At 40.8% G+C, this 23,452-nt stretch overlaps 1 protein-coding gene across 2 annotated transcripts; it reads right to left on the bottom strand.

Annotated features, from left to right (window-relative positions):
- Positions 1-326: 326 nt before the first annotated feature.
- LOC133350635 (polycystin-2-like protein 1) lies at positions 327-23,184 on the bottom strand. Of its 2 annotated transcripts, none has more exons than XM_061565217.1 (17): positions 23,067-23,184; positions 22,480-22,795; positions 20,743-20,853; positions 18,885-19,018; positions 17,570-17,820; positions 16,879-17,023; positions 15,618-15,697; positions 13,544-13,772; positions 11,682-11,852; positions 11,230-11,411; positions 10,622-10,742; positions 9,927-10,025; positions 7,350-7,471; positions 5,722-5,839; positions 5,376-5,446; positions 3,306-3,482; positions 327-3,081 (listed from the first exon to the last, which is right to left on the bottom strand). In XM_061565217.1, the coding sequence occupies exons 2-16, from the start codon at positions 22,760-22,762 to the stop codon at positions 3,335-3,337; spliced, it is 2,265 nt and encodes a 754-aa protein (XP_061421201.1). In that variant the 5' UTR covers positions 22,763-22,795; positions 23,067-23,184; the 3' UTR covers positions 327-3,081; positions 3,306-3,334. The 2 variants fall into 2 exon arrangements, with proteins under 2 accessions (XP_061421201.1, XP_061421202.1); XM_061565218.1 differs by having other exon boundaries at positions 22,958-23,076.
- Between the last annotated feature and the right edge of the window lie 268 nt (positions 23,185-23,452).

Below are 23,452 nucleotides of genomic sequence, written 5' to 3'. Positions count from 1 at the left end.
CTTTATTGAGTTCCTATTTGATGCAATAAATATGCAATACAATACATACAATATTTAATACTCTTATTACTCTTTGGTCCTTTCGGTATTTACCAGGTAAAGCCCACAGAGCTTTTTGCTCTTTTTCATAGGCGACCTGGCGACACACAGCTCATCGTAGTGGCTTAGATGTGGGAATTTATAAGAGCCAAATAATATAAATGGGGTAAAACTGGAGGACCCAGAGAGAAATCCATACGACCACAGGGAGAACATAACTCTAACAGCAACATGCTGTAATGTACATGTACAGTCCTTGAATATTTGTGGACAATTGATTAGTCAAGTTAATTTAACACTTTTTTTTATTGGGGAAGGGGTAAACTATGTTAAAACATGCATAACACGTCAAATGCGTCAAGCAAAACTGAATATAACCTATCTGGTCTTCCACAAAACTAATGGTCCATGGTATTTTTGAAAACTGGATTCTCCATTACTGAAGTACTCAAAAACTTAGCAACATTATAATTATGAATCGTGGAGGGTATTCAAAATATTTTACATCACTTTAAAATAACCATGTAGAGAGTCCTTTTTCAATCCACTGTTGGACGAAACCCTCCCCCTGATGGGAGAGTCATGGGCAGGGGTCGGCAACCAAAATAAGCAATATTTTTTCAGGAGTTACAATGCATATGCATGAGATGGTCCTTAAAGAGCCGCATGTGGTTTCGGAACCTCATGTTTCTGATCTCTTGTCATGGTGGCGGTGGTTGGTTGACCATATTTCATGCTGGTCTGTGTTGGTTTGTAAACGAGTGGCCCAGAAACGGTTGATATTGCCGCTGATGAAATCTAATTAAGGTAGCCAGTTTCAATGCGTTTCACACTAACCACTGGGCCACCATTCCACTCCCGATTTAACTTACTCTTACCATGCAATATGAAAAAGAACTAATCAACTTTACAAGACCAGACAGGTTTTTTTTTTTGTGAAAAGGTATATTTCTGTAATCTGTGGTCCTAAGGTCTGGAAAGCCGACAATGGCCTAAATAGTTTATAACTAGGCATGCATACATTTCCAGGTGGACAATATATCAGACAATGTTTTGGTTATATGAATCTGAAGACAAAAAACATTCCTGCGGAGGGAGCTGATAGGAAAGCTGGGTTGCTCGGTCAATGGCCAGGGTCAACGGCGGCGTGGTGTATTCCGCAAATATGGCCGACTGAGGGCGGGCACAAGCCGGCATGAGGAAGTTAAACGTTAAGTTTTATAAGGGCACCACGGGGTGACCAGCCCCTCACCACCCAGCCCCAGCCCCTCCCCACCCTCCGGACCCAGCCCCTCCCCACCCTCTCCTCTCCACCCAGCCCCACCCCTCCCATTTTTGGATGCAGGACGGACGGACACAATAATCCCCTGTGGGTTGGTGTAACCAGGAGGTTCCTACCAGTATAAAGAACAGTACAACATCGGATATCTAACTTGCCAGGGATTGGGTTATAGGCAGCTATGCGAAAAGCTCAAAAATTAGTTCAACCATTTTGGTCACAGGGTTGCCACGATATGCAGGTAATACAAAGTATCGTACGATGTAATATCCATATTAATTCTATCGTCAATTTTGTAATATATCGTTATAGTTGTTCATGTTGTTCAACATTATTTTTTCCTGACAAAATATGGACAAAAAAACTGAACAAAAATGTAAATAGCTATTATCCAATACATTGGGTGTGGGCGGTTACAATATCGTGGCAGATATGCGACATTGTACTGTACTTAAATCAATTTAATATCTTCATAAAGCAACAAAGATGAGAGATGTAACTGCAAGCAATTTAATACTGCTTATATTTTCACTATATTGTAATTTTCCCACTTGCATGCAAATATTACATCAACATTTACAGCGGGACTTTAAATATACACTACAAGATAGAGCATATAGTTCCTACCCTTAATCGAGAGGCTGTATGCCTTTTTACGTGTTAAACATTTATCTTAACACAACTGAGCAACATTTAGTACGTGTTTTTTGTTGTTGTTGCAGATTTTGTAATATGTAAGTAGGTTTTCGTATTTGTACCATATTGCTCTCCGTTGTGTGTTCGAGTTGGACCACACTTTTGGCATGATGTTCAAGAAGAAGCTTCCAACAACCCAAGAACACATCAGAGTGATACATTTGCTGAAACTGTGACATTCACATGTGTGTTTTGTTTCACCACATGACAGTGTTTCAGATGGCACTACCAGAGCACGATGGCCTGCATTGTTAACTCCGAAATTGTTGTAACAATATGGACTTCGAGACATACAGTGGGTTGTGATGCAATATGAATTACAGTATTCACACTGATATGAGATAGGAAATAGTAGAAGATGCCTTTATATAACTTCTATATAGCCATAACATTTTGAGCACTTGTTCTCATCTCCAACTTTAATATCTTAATTAACATGTGCCACTTAACAGATCAAGATCACCAAGTATTCTGCTAATACAACTACATTAAATAAGATTTTAGGCTTCCAAACTTTATAGACTGCAATAAAGTTGAAAAATAACCATGAATTTTTTCGATCTGAAGCTTTCGTGACTGCAGGGATTCATCTTCTTGGTTCTTTCGGTAAAGTCACGTAGAAGGGAAATAATAAAATAAAAAAAATTAAACATTCTTTTATTGTTTTATTTTTATTATTTTATTATTCCCCTTCTACGTGACTTATTATTTCCCTTCTATGTGACTTTACCGAAAGAACCAAGAAAATAACCATGAGTTTTTCTGCTGAGGTTTTATTTAATGTTTACTGTATTTCAAAAACCTTACAACAGTCAATCGTTGTGATGAGATGTGGCTGAAATCTACATCACGGATCTGATTACACAGACATGATCATCAACATACATTAAACTAAGGTTTCTTCTACTCAACCATTGAATTTATACAAATAATTGTAGTTGTGCTTTTTAATTGTGACTCGTATTGCATTTCATAATGGCTAGTTGGAGTACAGAGAAAGGAAAATACATCTACAGATATTTCAGAAAGATGATTCTTGTCCTCCGGTTGCCTTCAGAAATCCTCACCTTTAAGGAAGACACACGACTTGTTAATATGGAAATACATGTGTACAGTTTAAAAGTATATTTTAAACAACAACATTTCAGTTATTACTGTACAGTAAGGTGTGCTAATAAACTTACTACTATATTTCCATAATTATTATTACAATGAGTATTTTAAACTATGAGTGGTCATAACTTATACTACATATATCATTTAAAAATATATAGTAAAAATGTTACCTTACCATCTGTCGATCCGTTTTTATTTCCCGATTTAACCATTTCCGGGGGCATTTTGATAGACATTTTTGGGGGCCTTGGTTGAATTCTTATCCAAGGATCCCACTTTTTTCATAATGACATCCACCTTGGAGAACATGGTGCTGATTGACTGCTCGAGGTTATCGACATTTTGCATCAGTCTGTAGAGCAAGTGGCACAAACACATTTGTCATTTATATGCTATTCATGTGATGTAGTAGTGGGGTATAGAAACTATCCATCATCTTGCATGCTACCTGTTTACATGCATGCAAAGTATATTGGCAATCCCATTTGTATTATTTATTCATTGAAATATCATTGCAGCTAAATAAACGCTATTTGAAAGATTGTTCTTCACCTTTTATAAACAGTATATAAAGTACTATGGTATGAAACAGCAGTGGTTAACGTACTACATTATAAATCCGCTATTACAAACATAAGTGGAAATCATAAATGAACCGCTATTGGGTCCCCGCAGTTCATGAACCCAAGCTGACCAGTGTGGTGAAGTATGGTCAAACAACTCCCACAACCAACATGGCATTGACATGTTTTCCTTACAATAAATAATGAATGCTTGCTAATTGCCATCGTAATATAAACATTCCAGCATTGAGCATTTGTGACTGTACAGTCCCAATAAGACAGAAACCGGTCTACAATGGTGTTCTGTCTTCTCTCTCAGTCATTTAAACATTTTTTATGGCGATTTAAGACAAGAGAACCACAATGCAGTTGTTAAGGAACTGCTGATGGCTTCTGGGTTATACACAAATGCGGAGTGCATTTCGTAACACAATTAAGTTTGTCATGCAGCTCGACAGCATTTGTTGTGATTAATTTCCATTGGCTGTTGTAATTACTATGTATTCAGCATATCTTAGATGGTTAATTTCTCCACTTCAGTTGTTTATGCATTTAGCGCTACAGTCTAAGTTTCTGAAAATTTAAATTTACTTTAAATAAACGTTGGTGTATATCCCCCTTCGTCACACGGCGTCACAAAAAGTCAGACCCCCCTCAAATATGACGTCACAAAGCTCTGCCCCCCCCCCCAAATATTAAACATGCTTCAAATGGCTTTAAACTATTGTCATTGTAGTGCTTATTAAATGTGGCGCTGCACTCTGATGTTGTAGGAGAAAACATTTATTAAAAAGTCTATTTAATTAAGTAGAACGTGTTGTCTATATTTATTTAAAGTTGCGCATTTTTAAGTGGCGTCACATTTCTCAACCCCCCCCCCCCTCGTCACACATCGTCAAAAATGTCTGACCCCCCCCCCCCCCGCCATAGGTGCGTGACGTCATTTATGGACGGTCCCTTATGTAACCTTAGTCTAGTGAACATTCACCAGCCAACATCTGTTGTAAAAACACATTCCAACTTGAAACGAATAAAACAATGTTGATTGTCTTCCCTCACCTGACACAACTTAATTTATTAACATACCTCCAGGCTATTTATATCCCATCCCCAAATTATTATAATCATGCTTTAGTCATCAGCTTCGTTTATTCTTCACACGGATTCTATTTTTGCCACACCTGCCCATTATCCCTAATACTCACACTAACCGCTTACTATGTTGACACTACATTATTGTACACGATCCATCCTTGTAAAACATTTTTTTAAATCAGGAGCAGAAATGTTTAGGAAATGTATCCACGTAAATCAATTGAATTTTGTAATAACGTCTCATTCCATTCAAAAAGTGAGAATACTGATGTAAAATATTCAATTGTATCGCACATATCATGGCCGTTGGTGATTATTCATCATCCTTCAAGACCTACAGATATAAACTCTTTTAGATTTCATAAACAACGAAGAAAATGCTAACAAATCCGGGGTGCGCACCTTCTGGGGTGGGAGGTGGGGGGGCATTTTTGTAGTTGTAAGTATAGTCCAGACCATAATTATGCCAACTATCTACACCCTAGAACACCATTACAATGTTCATGAGTTACGCAATCCCACACTCACGATTGGTTACGTCTCTAAGATCACCTAGCATGGGCAGTGAAGACAATGATTGTGCGTACCCTTTGAACTCTTGCGAAGACACATCGACGCTGTCTTTATCCTCGTCTGTCATGTCCACCTGTTTGTTTGCCTGCAACACAAAACCAGGTGTTAAGTTACAGCAATGGAGGATTGCGTGCAAATTGAAAAACACGTGGACAAGAGTGATGCGGTCTACAATACATATCAAATGTTGCACATCCTTCAACCAAGCTTCGTTTGATGCCACGTAGTTGCTGCTGGCAATAGTGTACGAAAGTTGAGAGTAACAGAGTAAACACAAAGCACGTATGAATGAGGATCATTGTACTGTATTACTGCCAATAATTTTGTTTTGGAGCAGGTGCAAAAAGAGGTTAGAGGTACCTTTTGGTTTTTAAGTTCGTCTTTCATGAGTTTCATCTCATTTGAGTCCAGCACCGAGTTCTTGTCTTTATCGAACTTGGCAAAAGCTGCCTCGATCTCTTCGTCACTGTGTCCCAGGCTGCTCGTGAAGGAGAGAACAAAAGAGAGCCAACACCAAAACATTCTAGATTTGAAGCTTTCGTGACTGCAAGGATTCATACTCTTAGTTTTTTCGGTAAAGTCACGTAGGTAAAAAAAGATGAAATAAAAATTAATAAAAATAAAATAATAAAAATCACGACGTTTCGGAGGCAACACAAGTCTCCGTCATCAGGTGGGACCGTCACAGCCAGATTTGCTGTACCTTGATACAGCTGTTGCCTCCGAAACGTCGTGATTTTCATTATTTTATTTTTATTAATTTTAATTTCATTTTTTTTACCTACGTAACTTTACCGAAAAAACGAAGAGTACCAAAACAAGCCTTTGCTTTGATGAACAACCATCCCGTCGTGATCGTTTCATCGCTCGATGTCCCCGCGGTCGAGGCTACACACACTTGGGGTGACGGCGCCTTTCCAATTGCGGTTCCTAAACCCTGGAACTCATTGCCCTTCGAGGTCACGACTTGTGAGACACTGCACATCTTCAAGTCTCCACTAAAAACATGGCCCTTTCTCTTTCGTTATTGTCCATGCATTGCGCCCTGAGGTTGATTGTTTAAGGGCGTTTTATACATTGAAATGATTATTAAACTGATGACGAATGTAATACGTTCCTTAATTGATGAATAAAACGTGTAACAGAAGTACTGCGCATATATAGTATCAATGTAATACACATGTCAAGGTTCATCCATTGCATTATTAATTTGTATTCTTACGTTCACAATGAACGCATCAATGTGTGCACATGAAAATAATTTCCAATGTATAATATATTTCGATTTAAAGCTTTTGTAATTGCAGGGATTCATATTCTTGGTTCTTTCGGTAAAGTCACATAGAAGGGAAATAATAAAATAAATAAAATTAAAACAATAAAATTCTCACGACGTTTCGATTGCAACACAATGCAATCATCATCACGTGTGAACATTTTCTTGCAGTGTTTTTCACACTTGATGATGATTGCTTATGTTGCAGTCGAAACGTCGTGAGAATTTAATTGTTTTATTTGTATTATTTTATTATTTCCCTTCTACGTGACTTTACCGAAAGAACCAAGAATATGTATGATATAAGTAAATTATATGCTCACGTCACATTTAGGCTAATGGAAAAAAACAAGCATCTGCTTAGAAAATAAATACCAAAAATATCCAAAAACTAAAGTAAAACGAGACCTAACAGAATGAGTTTATGACCCCTAATGTTGATAATTAATGGAATTGCTGTGTGGGTGAATTGATACATGCCTGTAATATATGCACATTAATGTATTAGTATAGCGTGGGGATTAGTATAACGTGGGGATGCCCGAGTTATTGTAGAAGTGACGCAATTGGTAATTAATGTCTGCATAATTAACAATATACTATATTCAAATTAACCGGTTTGGCTCATTTGCAATGTGAGACTAGACGCTATTTGATCCACAGTGTAACATCACGTGGGTCACCACAGACGGTGCGGCAAGTGCAAACTGACCGTTTCAGCTTTTGTCTCCAGTCGCCGTAATTGATCTTTTGGCTGGAGGCATCCAGCACGCTTATCATGTCCACGATGTTTCCACGATTTTTGCCCAGCTTCATCCGTATGTCAAGGAAGACCTGCAACATGGCATTACCCGCTCATTTTATGTGCTGTCGGGTTGACAACGTTAAAGCCTGGCATCCACTTACCATCTCACGAAGTTGTCCAAATAACAAATACATTTTAACTATAATAATCCTCTGCTGAATAATGGGCTCGACGTGCCTTTCATTCCGTGGGGTTTTGCCATATCACACCACACACTGGTCAGTGTGGTTTGGTGAGACTAGAGCTGACTACCCACTGATGGTAGTTAATTGTGGCCAGGAATCAAACTGAAGTTGTCAGGTTGATGTTACAGAGCACTAACCCACGACCGCCACTGTTTCACCCCTTACCAATTATACAGCATGTTTATTTCTAAGTTGTAATTTTTTTTACATATTTTATTTTTATGAGTGTAAAAAATAATTTCAACATTTCATTCAATCAAAATGATATCACATAAATATAACATCAGCGTCTACTAGTCAAATAACACTTGTAGCCCTATGGGTTGAAGTCCCAAGATTCTAAAAGTGAAGTTAAATGTGAAACTTTTGTGCATGTAGCTTAATTGCATTCTAAAAATATTTCTCAACATCCCATAACAAAAACAACTCGATTGCTATTTGTTTAATGTTGGCTTTCGCGGCCATTAAAACAACTCACGTAATTAACATCTCGTAAATATAATAAAAGTTATTAAGCTGAACCCTAATGATATTCTCGTCAGTTTTGATGTGACTTCTCTGTTCACAAGTCAATTAAATTACTCGATACTCTGGTATTAACACAGGTTTAGCCAAATATATCCCACGACTAGCTGAACACTATCTAAAGAACAGCTATTTCTTGTGGAAAGGTGATTTATATAAACAAAAAGAAGGAGCAGCAATGGGCTCTCCTTTGTCTCCTGTGATTGCGAATTTGTACGTGGAAGATTTTGAAGCAAAAAACCTCAGGAACATTTAAACCCTTTGCTTGGTTTAGATATATGGATGACACGCTGATGGTCTGGCCACACGGCAAAGATACACTTAACGAATTGCTAAATCATCTCAACTCGCAAAACCCATCCATCCAGTTCACTATGGAAGTAGAAGCTGACAGAACACTACCATTTCTGGATATTCTGCTCAGACGAAAGAAAATGCACATTGACGCCTATCTGAATGCAGTCACACCATCACCCCGCACATACATCCTCTCATCAAGACGCTCATACGTGAGGCTAAGAAAGTGTCAGAACGTGATAGTCTGAGCAGTAAAATTAAACACGCTAAAGCAGCGCTGCAATTGAACGGTTACAATGCACAAATGAACAAGGTACTGAATGCCAAAACCAAATCAAATAACACGACAGTTGACACTGACCAGAAAATTAAAACGATTAAAATACCGTACTTTGCGGGCGTAATTGATAAACTAGCCAGATTTTTGGAAAAACAAAACATCTGAGTCAGATTTGGTACGGTGGATAAAATACAGAAACTAATATCTGGTACTAAAGATGCATTACCGAAATTATCAACAAGTGTGTACCGGATTAATTGCACTTGTGGAAAATACTATGTTTGGCAGACAACAAGGATACTCAATTGATTTTGATAATGTTGAAGATCTGTGCAAAACTAGTTACTACTGGCCAAAACGAATTAGATATTGTATCGTAATTTATAAAAAAAAATGTTTTAACCGTTTGAATAGCTACAGGTTTGGTGCTGCTTGGAAGCGAGTCATCAAATAATACATTGTTTAAATGCATGCCTATACATGTCACCATACATCAACGGGAATTACGTACGTGTACGCAGATAATAGCAGGTACTGCTATTTTATTGCACGCAAGAAAAAATGTGCATGCACAATGTTCGTTGTTTACCATATTAATAACCCAACCGGCAATGGATACCCATTGTAATGTATATGCATTCATTAATCTCACCCCCTCGCACGTGAAGGGCTCACAAGTGACATCATCACAGCTATCCCTAGAAGGAATGAAACAGGAGGATTTCTCCACAAATCTGGCTGCCGCCTGATGAAGCTAGTTGTAATTACTGGCGAAACGTCGTACTCAGATTGTAAATGTTGTGGCTTGGCTCTCCAACACACCAGTGTCCTGTACTAGTGACGAATTGGCATGTTCTGTTGACGTGACAACCTTACTAATTGGCTATGTCTGGTGGTGGCGGGTTTAACGACACATTTATATTTACATGATCTAACCCAAAAAAACGTATATTATTGATAATTTGTTTATATTTTGAAACAATTGCACATTACTGAGTCATTGGAATAAACCTTTAGAACTGAGCACTGTACAGCACAGTTGCGAAAACCTATGCAGTGGTATTACCTCCTTTGGAATTGTTGGGACTTTCCATCAATTCGGCGATAAGTTTCACCATTTAGCTGCAACTGAAGAATGTTAAACCCAGTCCACACTGAAACTTAATTCGTGTTGCCCCACGTTTCGGAAACACTCACCTTCTTAAAGTAGCCACCCACGTCAAACTCATTCTCCTTCTTCGCAAGTTCATTCTTCACCTCTGCATAGGTGTCATTGATGATGGCCAGAAACATGTTCTTTGGTTACAAAAAAGAAACATATTTAGTCACATGGTCAGATATTAACTTACGTTTTAGCACTATATTTATCCTCCGCTAGATTAACGCCTACCCGCTATGTGTCACTCAAGGGGGTTGTTTGACCATACCGCAACACACTGGGCAGTTCTGATTGTTGAAGGGGTTGTGGCAGAGCCAGGACAGGTTCAGATATCACTTGCCAACGATATCAACCATGGCTGAGAACTGAGCTCAGGTTTGCTGGGTTCACTGCGCAGTGCACAGACTATTATATTGCACCACCTCTCTAATGTGTGTTGGGGTTGCACCGTGTGTATAACATCCAACATTATGCTCCTCTTGCTGGCAGCTTCTTCAGGAAGTTTACAATTAAATTCCCGAAGAAGCTCCTGGCACGCGCAGAATAACGTTGGACATCATGCTGAACAATACGCAGCACAACCCATAGACACATCGGAGAGCTGTACAGCACAACTACGAAAACCTAAACAGCACTGCGCCTTCGTTCCCCATACATAACTGCTCACGTATCAAGTCCTAAAACTTCACAGAGCATGCACAAATCACATTTAGAAATTGGTTATAGCACTTACCAGGAGCACGAAAAAGACGACAAACACATAGGTGGTGAAGTAGAGCGGGCCCAGCACTCGATTGGCATTTTCAATGGCGTTAAAATCAAAGTCACCCAGGATGATGCGGAACTGTGTGAAACTGTGAAAGCACCAGTAAACTGTGTAAATAAAAACAGCATATGCCTATCTGCATGTCTCTCTATGCTGATAATTATGTCATCGTCATCATCACTCATGATATTCATCATTCCCACCACAGTCACAATGAGCATCACCACTGTAATATAATAATCATTTCCTACCACCATCACTGTAATCACCACAAAACATGATTTTCACCACCATCAGCAGTATCAGTGACATAATCATCATAATCATTACCACCACTCGCATCGCTGTAATCACCACCATCATTATCACCAATATTTGCACCACTATCATGAAGGGAAGTATCATCTTTCTCATAATGCTAATGTATCACAATTCACCATCTCCTCCGCCGCATTGGCCCTCCCTCTCAAACGCCACCACAAAAAGGTGAATGTAACCCTCGTTCGAGTGCAGTCTCCACTAGCTCAGTCTCGGCTGACTATGAGCCGGAGAGAATGTGTTCACGTAAGACGCACATGCAGTTGCTGAATGTGCTGAAGTCCTCCACTTGAGTGCCGAAGAGAAGGTAGCCGAGCTGCGCATAGGCGAAGAAGATGATGAAGAACATGATGGCAAAGCCCAGCACGTCCTTGGCGCAGCGAGCCAGCGTGGAGGAGAGCTGCGTCATCGTCTTGTTGAAGCTCACGTACTTGAAAAACTAAAAAGAGCACACACAATGTAATAATGCTCGACATGTTGAAATGTCAAGTTTTTTAAAGAGCAATTCTATTACAGTGGGGTTTTTGTACAATTATTAGTAATTGCACGGAGACGACAAGACCTCCAACGTGTCATGCCATATCTGAGAACAGTTTTACCCCTGAGATTGTTATCCCAATTTATATCTGTCACACACAGGCCATACTGAGCCACCCAGACACCTCCCAAGTCGTTAATATTAGGTTTACTTTTAATCTCAAAATGTCACCTTGATCCAGCAGAAGAAAACATTGACTGCCACCATGTTGTTGTACTGCGTCTGCCAAAATGCCAGGAACTGAAAGTTGCCGTATCGATTGGGTTCATCCAGCAGCGCCTTGAGCAGCTTGTTCACAGTCACCGTGCGGTACACATTGAAGATGATGGCCACCACCGACAGCTGTGAAACAAAATAACAAGAAAAAGCGATTCACCAATAGCCCTAGTTAAATGTATCACATTTCACGTTTTGGTGACAATTATTTTCGCCTAATCTATTTTGTTTAACCTGTATTCACACAACATGTGACTTTTATTGCCAGTATCAAGTATCAGAATAGGTTTGAGCCTTTCTGGCAATAAAACCAAACAAAAACCTTTCGTAAGGAATCATGTCTGCATTAACCACACATACTTGTAGTGAACACGCAAACAAAACATGCTCTGGTAATAAATGCATTGTCTTTGAAACTGATTGGTTTATACCAGAGGCTGCCTTCTTTAGGGCCTAGTCTCAACCAGTGTTAGACCAGAGAATGCCAAAAGGCGAACAGCTGTTTGCATGTTTCAACACAAGTAGTTTTGGTCTATGCAGACTGGACTCCTTGCAAAAGGTTTTTGTTTGGTGTTTGAACATCTTAACGCCTGTTTTATTGCCAGAAAGGGTAACATCTATTCTTATACTGTATTTACACATTGAATATATTTGGACCGCCAATTTGTTCATAGCATTTATTCATCTTAACAGTGTTAGCATTTTTCGTACTTTTAGTAATGGCAGTAAATAATCAGTACATGTGGAATGACATTGCTGAATGTCAACATACTGGGTGCAGTGCCGGCCCTAGAGGGGCACGGCATGCGATGTAGCGACATCGCGGATACCACAGAGGTCTGGGTGTAGTACCGGTCCTAGAGGAGCCCGGTGAGCGCTGAATGATAGCGCTGGATGGCACCACACTTTGCGTGCAGTGCCGACCCTACAGGACAGGGTGTGCAGGTGCCAGCCGAGGGATGAGGTTACTCGAAGCCATGGCACTCTGGTTGACCCAGGAGGACACGTGACCAGTTAAGTCTACAAAGGGGCCCCAAGTGGGGGCTCGGGGTGGTCACGTGATTGGGACCCAGATCCTTCCCGAGGCTTCTGGAAGGTGGACGTGGCCAAGGGCGGAGCCGGCCACGCCACAGAGAATACAAGCCGGGTCCCGAGAGGGACCGGGTTTGTTGTTGTTCATCCTGGAAGAAACCTTCGTCTACGTTCTCTATTCAACGAGTCTCCAACACGTGGACCCGGACCGAAGCTGTTGATCCCGGTCCATAATAGCAGTTACGTTGTAGCTAATTACATTGTAATTAGCGTAGTTAGCCTGGTGGTCAACACCATAGGTTGTTATTCTGTTAATGGGAATGTTACCCCGTGTGTTGGAGTTGAATAAATGTCTACATCTGCGACTTGGTTGAACCCATTACATATGTGCAATTCAATGCTAGGACATCCAATTATATAAATAATCAATTACTCTACAGAATATCGGTTCCATTACTCAACTGGTCAGTTAACATAAGTGCAGTTGAGCAAAAAAAAATATCACTTCTGTTCCCACATGTGCCAGTGGATGGGAGGTGATGGGCAGGCTTAGTGATGTCATAGGTATCATTAGTCACATCATGCTGGGCATGGCTTATCAGGCAGGGGTTGCCTGCCTTCAAGAGGTAGAATGTCAGGGCGGCTGCCATTTTATTAAGGGGCCAGAGTAATTGACTACAAAACAAGTAGTCAATTACAATTTTTGGTCGATGAATCACCTTAACTAGTCGTGTCATCTCTACTTGTCTATTTTTAATGTGTCCTCCGCGCAGACCACACCCTACCATGATGACCAGGAGGTCCAGGCAGTTCCAAACCGACTTGAAGTAGGCAAACTTGTGGATGCTCAGCTCGAGGATCTCCTCCACGATGTAGTAGAGGATGAAACAGCAAAAGATGGCCTCGCAGGCCAGGATAAAGTAGTCGGAGCCGGTGACATAGCGGATGAGCTTCACGGTGTAAATCTGTGAGGATGGCACGGCCCCTCCTGTGGGAGGGAACTCCACGAGCAGCCTGCCCATAAACAAGACAACCACAGCCCTCCATCAGATGCCGCAGTGGTGAAATGTTAACTCCCTCGCCGGGTATGCAGGAGGTGGTGGGTTCCATCCCCATGAAGATAAAGGCATTTCTAACAATTAGTTAAAGTATGATAATTGGTTCTTTACCCTTCTATCTGGCAACAAAACTGACACCTTTTTGTAAGGAGTCATGTTTGCAGAGACCGCAATACCTGCAGTCATAAATACAAACAAAAGACATAACTCTGATAATGTGCACTGTCCTTGAAGTTGATTGGTCCACACCCGAGACAGCTTTCCTTCGAGCCTAGTCTCATATGGGTTGGACCAGATGACGCCTTTTGGACCAGATGACGCCTTTTGGCGTCATCTGGTCCAACCCATATGAGACTAGGCTCGAAGGAAAGCTGTCTCGGGTGTGGACCAATCAACTTCAAGGACAGTGCACATTATCAGAGTTATGTCTTTTGTTTGTATTTATGACTGCAGGTATTGCGGTCTCTGCAAACATGACTCCTTACAAAAAGGTGTCAGTTTTGTTGCCAGATAGAAGGGTAAAGAACCAATTATCATATTTTTACTGGCAAATGAGGTCCCCATAGTGTAGTTAAAGTATATTTAGTTAATTCGGTAGCATTATCCATGCAGTGGTATAATAATATGCAATGGAAAGCTTAGTTCAGTGTTACTGCTGGATCACATTCACAATTGTTTTCGTCTGACATTCAAATTCTGTCAAAATCACCATGAAAATCGCATCAGGTATTGGAAGCTAAGCAGCGTTCAGCCGAGTTTGAACCTGGATACATCACCCCCCTCTAATGTGTGGGTTTTCTCTAGGTACCGTGGTTTCCTCACGCATGGAACTCATTGATTGAATTGGTCTAACACCCTAATGGAGGAGACTTGGTTAAACTTTCCTGGGTAAATAATTATGTTATTATATGACTGTGTTAATTTAGAAATTGTGTGTTTATATAAAGTATACACTCAATCAAAGTCAAGCACTATCTTTATCTAAAGAACGAATTCAACAGCCATAAAAATAAATGTGCAAGTCAGAAACAAATTGGAGCATATGCACATGGGTATCTTCAACAGCAACAAATAAATAGAAATCCCAGGATGCTTTGCATGTATGACACAATTATTCTGCATATTCTTTGGTTATTTCGGTAAAGTCACGTAGATAGAAAAATGATAATAAAAATAAAGTGAAAAAAACATACAAATAAAATACAAATAATAAAAAACAAAAAACACTCATGTAGACTGTAGCCTGGTTCTTAATCGGAGTGAGTATACTGGCAGTCTATAAGTGTACTGGCAGTCTACATTATGGACTGCCAGTGCACTCACTCCAGTTAAGATACAGGCTACAGTCTACATTAGTGCTTATTTATTTAATATAATTTTATTTTTATTCACTTTATTTTCATGATTATTTTTCTATCTACGTGACTTCACCGAAAGAACAAAAGAATATTAATTCCTGCAGTGACGAAAGTTTTAAGTCAAAATGTAATTATTCTGTAGCTTACAAATTCTGCCCATTGCAGGGAGACGATTGATCAACACAAGCCCCTCAGGTACAAATGGCAGCACTAGGCAGCAATGACGATACTGTCCTGATGAGTCACAAGAAAGGTGAAAATTGTATGCAGTTGCTTTTGTTATTTTTCTGTTACTTAAATTAACAAAAAATTCCATAATCTCAGCTCTTTTGAGATGATGGCTATCACAAGGCCATGTGCAGAATATCCGAAGGAATGGTGATTGATGTTATATTTTTCTGTGTATTCAATATATTTAATTGAAGACAGTATGCGTATGTTACCTGATGACTGAGAAGAGGTTGATGTTACCGTTGTAAGAGGAGAAGTCAATTAATATGGCACGGGTGCCTCGGTCCAGCCACTATTTAAAAAATAACAAATCATCAGACAAGTTTACTGAAATAAAACTCATGGGACAACAAATGCAGAATTCGCAGCATTAACATCAGTGTGCAGACCAAAAACACATCATTAAACAGCCCACACAACATTAAATAGGTGTAAACATGTATATCTGTAAAACATCACATCCCTGCACTCTGAATAAAAATGTATGTACCTATGCAAAATTGTACTTTATGGATTCTGAGACGTTAAATGTGGAAAGAACCAACTGTATTTTCCCAAGCTTGTGATACAAGCACATGCAAAATGATGAAATAGAGAAGTGAACAAGGGCGGAATGGGGTGCTTTTGAAAAACTTTATTTGATCATGAAATGAGAGTATCCCCGAGATGATGACAGCCACGGAGATGAAGCGATGGGGTCAGCTCGCGCAGGCTCAAGATGGATTGTGGCAATGCAGAGCTTTGTTGGTGTACAATGGTGTGGGGAAGCCTTCACCCAGCAATGGAGAGAACATGGCTGATTATTAGTCTAACACGTAGGCTTTCGCGACCAATATTATTCATAATGAAGGTTTTTGGATTAGATCGCGTAAGTATAAATGTGTCGTAACCCTCCGCCACCCGACACAGCCAGTAAGGTTTGTCACGTAAACAACGCGCCGATCAGTTACTACTTCAGCCCACCGGTGTGTTGAAGAGTACAATTTTTACATTTTGTGAATTTACTCTCGAAAACACTGGTGGGCTGATGTAGTAACTAATTGGCGAATTGTTTACACGACAAACCTTACCGGCTGTGTCGGGTGGTGGAGGGTTACGACACATTTATACTTACGCGATCTAACCCAAACAACTTTAAATTTCGATTTAAAGCTTTCGTGACTTCTTGGTTCTTTCGGTAAAGTCACGTAAAAGGGAAATAATAAAATAATAAAAATAAAGAGAACTAGAATTATTATATTATTTTATTATATGATATTATTTTATTATGTTTCATTTTTATTATTTTATTACTTCCCTTCTACGTGACTTTACCGAAAGAACCAAGAAGACCAAACAACTTTATTATGAATGGCTGATAATGATAAGCGTTTTACATTCCATGAAGTAAAACGGTTACTCCACTCTATCTAAAACAGCCTATGAATGCATAAATATCTTTGTCAGAAGTAGTCTGGATGAACGGCACTAGACCTGTTTGTCGAAGAGGTCCTGCAAGATGGTGGCACTCTCAGATTTGCTCCGGGTCAGGTCCAGGTAGTAACCTCCGCCGCTGTAGGTCGCCAGCAGCCCCCAGTGCGAGGAGCCATTCATCTCCGAGCTGGTAGAGTACTTCCACCTGCCATGCAAGATACAGCACTCGTGATGTGACCACGTCTAGCCTGGCATTGGCTTTCCACACTCTGCGAGCCACCACGTTCGTACCAATGCACCGTGGCTGAAAGCATCAACATGCATTTCACGTCATCAAATGGCACAGACTGATTTAAATAAGTCTCATGGGGAATAAAAACCTGAATAAAATGGGCAATATTTTATAATTTGTATATTTATATTTAAATTTGGTCTTGAATTATAACAACACTGTTATCCTTGCAGCTGGGGCATTGCTTATTAGGGCAGCAGAATCCCGATCGTGAGTTAGTGAGTTCAAATCATCCCTTTCATTCCTCTGGGATCTGAAAGTTAAGTGCGGTAGCCCTGTGGAGGCAGAGACACACAATTTCAACCACTCGTTCAAGATCATCATTCGGAGTAGACAACTTTGTTCGAGCAATCCACAAGAATAAATGTTCGTTCTTCCTTCCTCACGTGTCCGCAAAACAGTTTTGCCGAACCCACTCGGTCACATTGCTAAAAGCTGCGGTCGCAGGGCTCCACTCACGGGGTGCCGGTGGCCGGGCCGAAGGAGGCCTTGTCCTCGGCGTCCTCGGAGTAGGCGGCGTAGCAGCCCTGCACGTCCTTCTGGAAGTCGGCGTGCACCGTGCACGAATCGTTGCGCACCTTGAGCTGGCGCATGCGCGGGACGCCCAGCAGGAAGTTCTCGTAGTAGATGAACGACTGATTTTCCACGAGCGGCACGTCGTTGTACCACTTATCCCAGTAGAGGCCGTTGAGGACTGGGCCCTGTACCACCTGAGGCAGTAGAAGTTGACATATAAAGGACAGCAATGACTGGTACTGCACATAATGATTGCTTTGCTCATATTTATCTTTAGCACTGCCTTTTAGAGGTGTCTTTGTTAGGTCCTTCAATAATTTTCCTGTAATTCGTTACCATCGGTTGTCAGAAGTAATATGTTTGCAGATAATATGAGATGGTTACATATTTCAATATCTGTGCTAATGTCTTTATTTTTCAAAGCTAAGTTTGATTTCAAAAAAAATATCTTCTGGTGTAATTTTGTAAAAGACTACAGTATACAGACCAAAAATAGATTTGGATCAATAAAAACTGGATCATTCATTCGATATTTTATAAACCAAGGCTTTAATTTACAAAAATGTAGAGAGAAAGTATGAAAACATGTATTGAAATTGGAACAGCTACAATAAAACTGGATAAAAGAGTACACACAGTCCAAATCATAAGGGGATATAGACAATTCCATATGCTCTCACCTGATGCACATGGTGTCATGAGATATACATGGAACAGTCAAAAATACTTTGAGCATAAGATATTGTACTTAAAATACACATGATCACTATTTTTTAATAACAGGTGTGTTAAGAAGCCTCAGTATGTCTGAATGACGTAATAAGCGTATCAATGTTTAGTGTGTACTATAATGAAGAAGAAAAAAATACATTTATTTGTAGGTGTAAATAAATGTTTAGGACTCTACCCCAGCCCACTTGTCACCACCGCTTGTTAACGTCTCGTATCCGCGCTCAGTGATACATTTTAGTGGGATCGGTCTGGAAACTATTTTGGCCACGCCACATTAAACTCACTTTATTATTTGGTCATTAGTCTGTGGTGGTGTGTGGCAATATAGGCCACAATAACATAGGGCTCTTATGGATGTACTCTCGTGGTAGTAGTGTCTTACACCTATCATGCCTACCTCAAGCCAGCCGAGCTGCATTACGGACAATATCAAGAAATTAAGCCCTGCCCATGCTACGTAAGAAATATGTTTTTTCTAAAATGCTGTAGCAATGCTATCCATATGCATTCCCACCGTCGCCAGTACCTGCCAGAAGTCATCAAAGGTGAAGATGGAATTAAAGTTGACACTGTCATTGGGTGAGACCGTGTTCTGCAGAAAAAGGTTGTCCATTGCCAGGGTGTACTTATACATGAGGTCGCTGGTCATGCCAAATGTCACTGGGGAGAGAATGGTGGTAGAGTAAATGATGCACATGGGCATGTTAACAAAACTATATGCAACAGCAAAACAAATACATTATTTAACGAGACTTTAGAGCAGCAAATCAGCTTAGCAATATGGAAAATAACAATCAGTCCCAGAACATATATTAACATATATTAATCAGTAGAGCGAATACAAGTGGATGTACTTGCCCAAGGGCTTGGAAGCATTTTAAAGTGGTTTTATTATATTAGGCAGTGATTTTGGAGTTTTGATGAATGTGTCCACTACGTTTATCTTGCACAATAAAATGATGCAGTTTGCATGCTTGTGAAAAATTCCACTTTCAATATTTATGAATTCTACAAGTATTCAATTTAGATCTAAATGCTGCCTTTGATCAAATAAACTGAAAAAATAAAAATCTCTCATCTAATGCAGAATTCATGGTGCATAATATCAGTATAAAATGTGTGTTGCTTAGCATGTATTAATCTTGAAAATGTATTTACACCCAAATTAGCTCTACATGTCATCCGAAGTTTGGCTTATTTTTTTGTATTTAACTATCGCCAGTTACGTTTTCCGCAGAATTAACCTTTTTGTCTTGTTTGATTAAACACGTTTAAGATATTTATGGACCTGTTGAATGAATATTAAAATATAAAACGCTGGTACCTAAGCACCCTAGTAATACAAACACAACATTTAAATTTGTTATTAAAGCTATGGCAGATATTTTGTAATTCCTTTAAATTACTGTAGATAACTGCAATATATATAAAAATGTGTTTGTTGATGTGTTCCCCAAGGCACCTGACCCTACATATGCAAACGAATTTAATTTTTGAGCTAAAAGGTCATGTTTTGTGACATTAAAACAAAGCACTGCTGGTAATAAAATAGCAGCGCCAATGTATAAAAACTCTACCATTATGTTTGTGAATCATTTAGGTAGGTCTGTGTTTTGTGATAATATGCCACAGGACATTGCAACCAAAGATAAGGTTCAACACGTCAACAAGCAGTGACATATCTGCTATAATGGAACAATGTGCAATATTTGACTGGGCTCTGTGCAAGCCCTGTTGCTGGGATCAGATAACTGCTCATTGTGTTCTGACACAGCCCATTTATGTATGTGACACCCTATCCCAAGCACACACATTTCAACCTTACGTTTAGTTTGTGAACAAAGAGAAAACAAGTATAGGTTCTATTTATTGCTCAGACAATAGCCGTAGCCATGGGCACACTTGCCGTACATGCTCTTGTGGTCCTACTGTATGATTTAAATAGTGCCCCTGGTTTAGGGTTCAGGAATCGAGTCATGCTCGGTGGCGTAACATTCACAATTCACCGAGGGCTTGACAGAGTGGGGATTAGACCAAAGTTATATATCCCAACAGTTTGTTGATCTTAATTAAAGATGTAAACTGTTGCATGTACTATAAACAACACGATTTGCTTCCTCATTTCCCCGGTCATCTTAAAACAATCCACACGCATCTAGTCCAATCCTTGAACATGTTTATGTTATTTTAAAAGGTTAAGTAATCTACTTTCATTCGTTATTACCTACGAATGGCTAAGGGCCTTCATTTTAGCATGTGAAGCTACCTCTTCAAATTTGCGATAGCTCATTAATTATGACCCCAGAATAATTGTGCTTGATGTCAAGTGGCTCTCTTGCACCTATTGATCTGTGTTAGAACATAAGCATCGGGTCTGGACTTACGGATGATGAGGTTAATTAGGAAGGCGATGTAGACAAAAAGCTCGCGCAAAGTCGTCTTCACATACTTGTCACGGTCGGTGATGTCCTCCGTCAGCCTGGTCCCCCATAGCCCTGCCACAGAAACACTCAAATCAACAACGCCAGGGGCTGTACTACTGGCAGTGAATATTTCACAGTGGTTAGCAGTCAGATGACAGAGAGAAACCCATGCGGTTCGCCACATCCCCACACTTCACCATGGACCAAAGCAGGTCCATCAGCTGTCCCACACGCATACAGGAACTGTACTGGTATTCAGGATCTCACTGACCGACCAGCATTACGTACTAAGATGGTTATTTGTCCTCTCACTTATTATCATCTCACTCGATACAGCTATCGTGCTGTGACGGTTCCACCTGAAGACGGAAGCTTGTGTTGCCTCCGAAACGTTGTGATTTTTATTTTATATTTATTTTACTTTGATTAATTTTAATTTTTCACCCACGTGACTTTACCGGAAAAAAACCTAAGAATATGGTTATTTGTGCCAATTGAAACGTGGCACGTGTAACACGGTGGCGCTCCATTGTGAGCAGCAGAGGACAGCGCAGCAAATTCCACTGTGCTGTACAGTACTCTGCTGACATGTCTATGCTCCTCCACCTTCAGCAACGCGCACTGACCTGGACGGGGTGCAGGATGGTCAATTAACCCCCACGACTGACACGGTGTGAAGAGGTCCTCATCCAGCAATTGATTGGTAAAGGGTTCTGGATTTATACTTTTTAACTTATTTATGAAATACGTAACTGTAAATATGACTAACTTAAGCACAGCAGCACACCACGCAAGCTGGCACACAAATAAGATCTCAACACGTGTCAATCATCCATAATATATATTTTTTGGATTAAATCAATGATCTATGTATTCAACACAAATGAATACGATTCGCGATACAACTGCAATACCAAAAGCAGGCTGCAGTTGAAAAAAAACGGAACAGCGCTGTGATAGTCATGATCCATTCACAATTGATCATCTCGTTCCAAATAGAGATCACGACCAAGTTAAGAAACATTTGTCCACTCACTCAACAAATGCCCCTTGCCACTACTATTATACGTCTCATCACCGCAGCGTTATAAACATCTGTGTGTATAACGTTTATAACGAACATTTACACAAAACACAATCCGATCGTTAAGCAACGGTATTGTACATAACCATCTCCCAAGAGTAATGTTTTACTCTGGGGGAAAAATAAGCATTTTAAAAACATCAATGGATCATGGCTATTTGTTTAGAACGGTTTGATAATTACATGCATATTCCTATTTTTAAAGCAAATTATATTGGGGGATGGTTGTGGGAACAAGCACACGATCAACAATAACTGCAAGTAAACGACGATTGGCAAAACACAGACGATACGATTATCGCACGATATATATCGTGGTTATCGCCCGATTATGGGGAGCGGTGGTGTAGCGGTCAGCGCTGACCGCTACGGACCCAGCAACTCGAGTTCAATTCTCGCTCACGGCCAACAAACACCGGTGACGATTATCCCAACCCTAGGTCGACTCAGCCTCAAGATGAGTACCCTGGTGCGGTGTGTAAACACCGCCACCGGGGAGACAAAGGCGGCCTGGTGTGGTGTTGGCACACCCCACCCCCTTCACAGGTTGCTACGGCACTTGACCTCGGGCTACTCGGGGGGGATCTCGTCTCGTCTCCGCGCCGATTACCCACCGCGCAAGAAGTTTTTGGGGGACTTCTTTGGCTCGTCGCTCTGTTCCTTCTCCGCCTTGTGCAGGCCACCCTCCGGGATCTCCTCGTACACTGCGCTCGCCGAGTCCAAGTAGGAACCCGGGAGCGGTTCCCCCTTGGGGTGCCCGCCCGGACCGGGAGCCCCCCTCGATTCCGCGGTGCTGTGGCTCACGAAGCGCACACTGCCACCTCCCAGCTTCCTGTCCGAGAGGGCATTGTCGATGACTGTCGATCCAAGGCGTTGGCCGCTTTCACCGTGCTGCATGGCTGGATTTCTCTCTCTCTCTCGACAACGAGTCTAATCGACCGCGAGAAAGACAAAAAAACAACAAACACAGGTACGAGAAGGTTATGCCGAAAGTGTTGTTGTTGTTGTTGGTGAGTGGTAAACTTGAGCAGATGTCATGCGTGGCATTCGCGGAGCTGTGCTCAATGCGCAAGGCGTAGACCACACACACACACGGTGAGAAGAAGAGGGAGGAGGAGGAGGAAGGAAGGAGGTGGTTGGTGGTGGTGGTGGTTGTTGTGTGCGGTGTTGCAATGATCTCTCTCGTGGTGTTGGGGGGCACCAGCTGTGGAACGCCCTCCCCGCCAGGTGCTGTTGATGGCTCCACTGGTGACGTCTCGCGAGCGAGTTCCCTGCGGCCAGTCAACCGCCCGGCCACGCGAGGTGTAGGGGAGGGGGCATCATTTTGCTCTGGTGCCCTGGCTGATATTTTGGACAGCGATTTTGGCACTGGTCCATGACGCGTGTTGCGGCGCGGTGCTTTGCGTCGAGTTGTTATTGGTGTCAACGATTGTATTGATTTGTTGTTGTTGTTGTTGATATTGATGTTGTTGTCTTATTGTGGACATTGTTACGCTTTCCACGTTGAAACTCTGATCATTACGGTCCTTTTTCCGCCTTTTTTCGGTGTTAAAACCAGCACGAATATTCACGCTTCTATGCGTGCTT

Source organism: Lethenteron reissneri, chromosome 34 (assembly GCF_015708825.2).
Source record: "Lethenteron reissneri isolate LAM-NWPU_2019-01 chromosome 34, ASM1570882v1, whole genome shotgun sequence".
Taxonomy (NCBI): Eukaryota; Metazoa; Chordata; class Hyperoartia; order Petromyzontiformes; family Petromyzontidae; genus Lethenteron; species Lethenteron reissneri.
The sequence above is the reverse complement of the archived record's forward strand: the minus strand, read 5'-3'. Positions and strand labels throughout refer to the sequence as shown.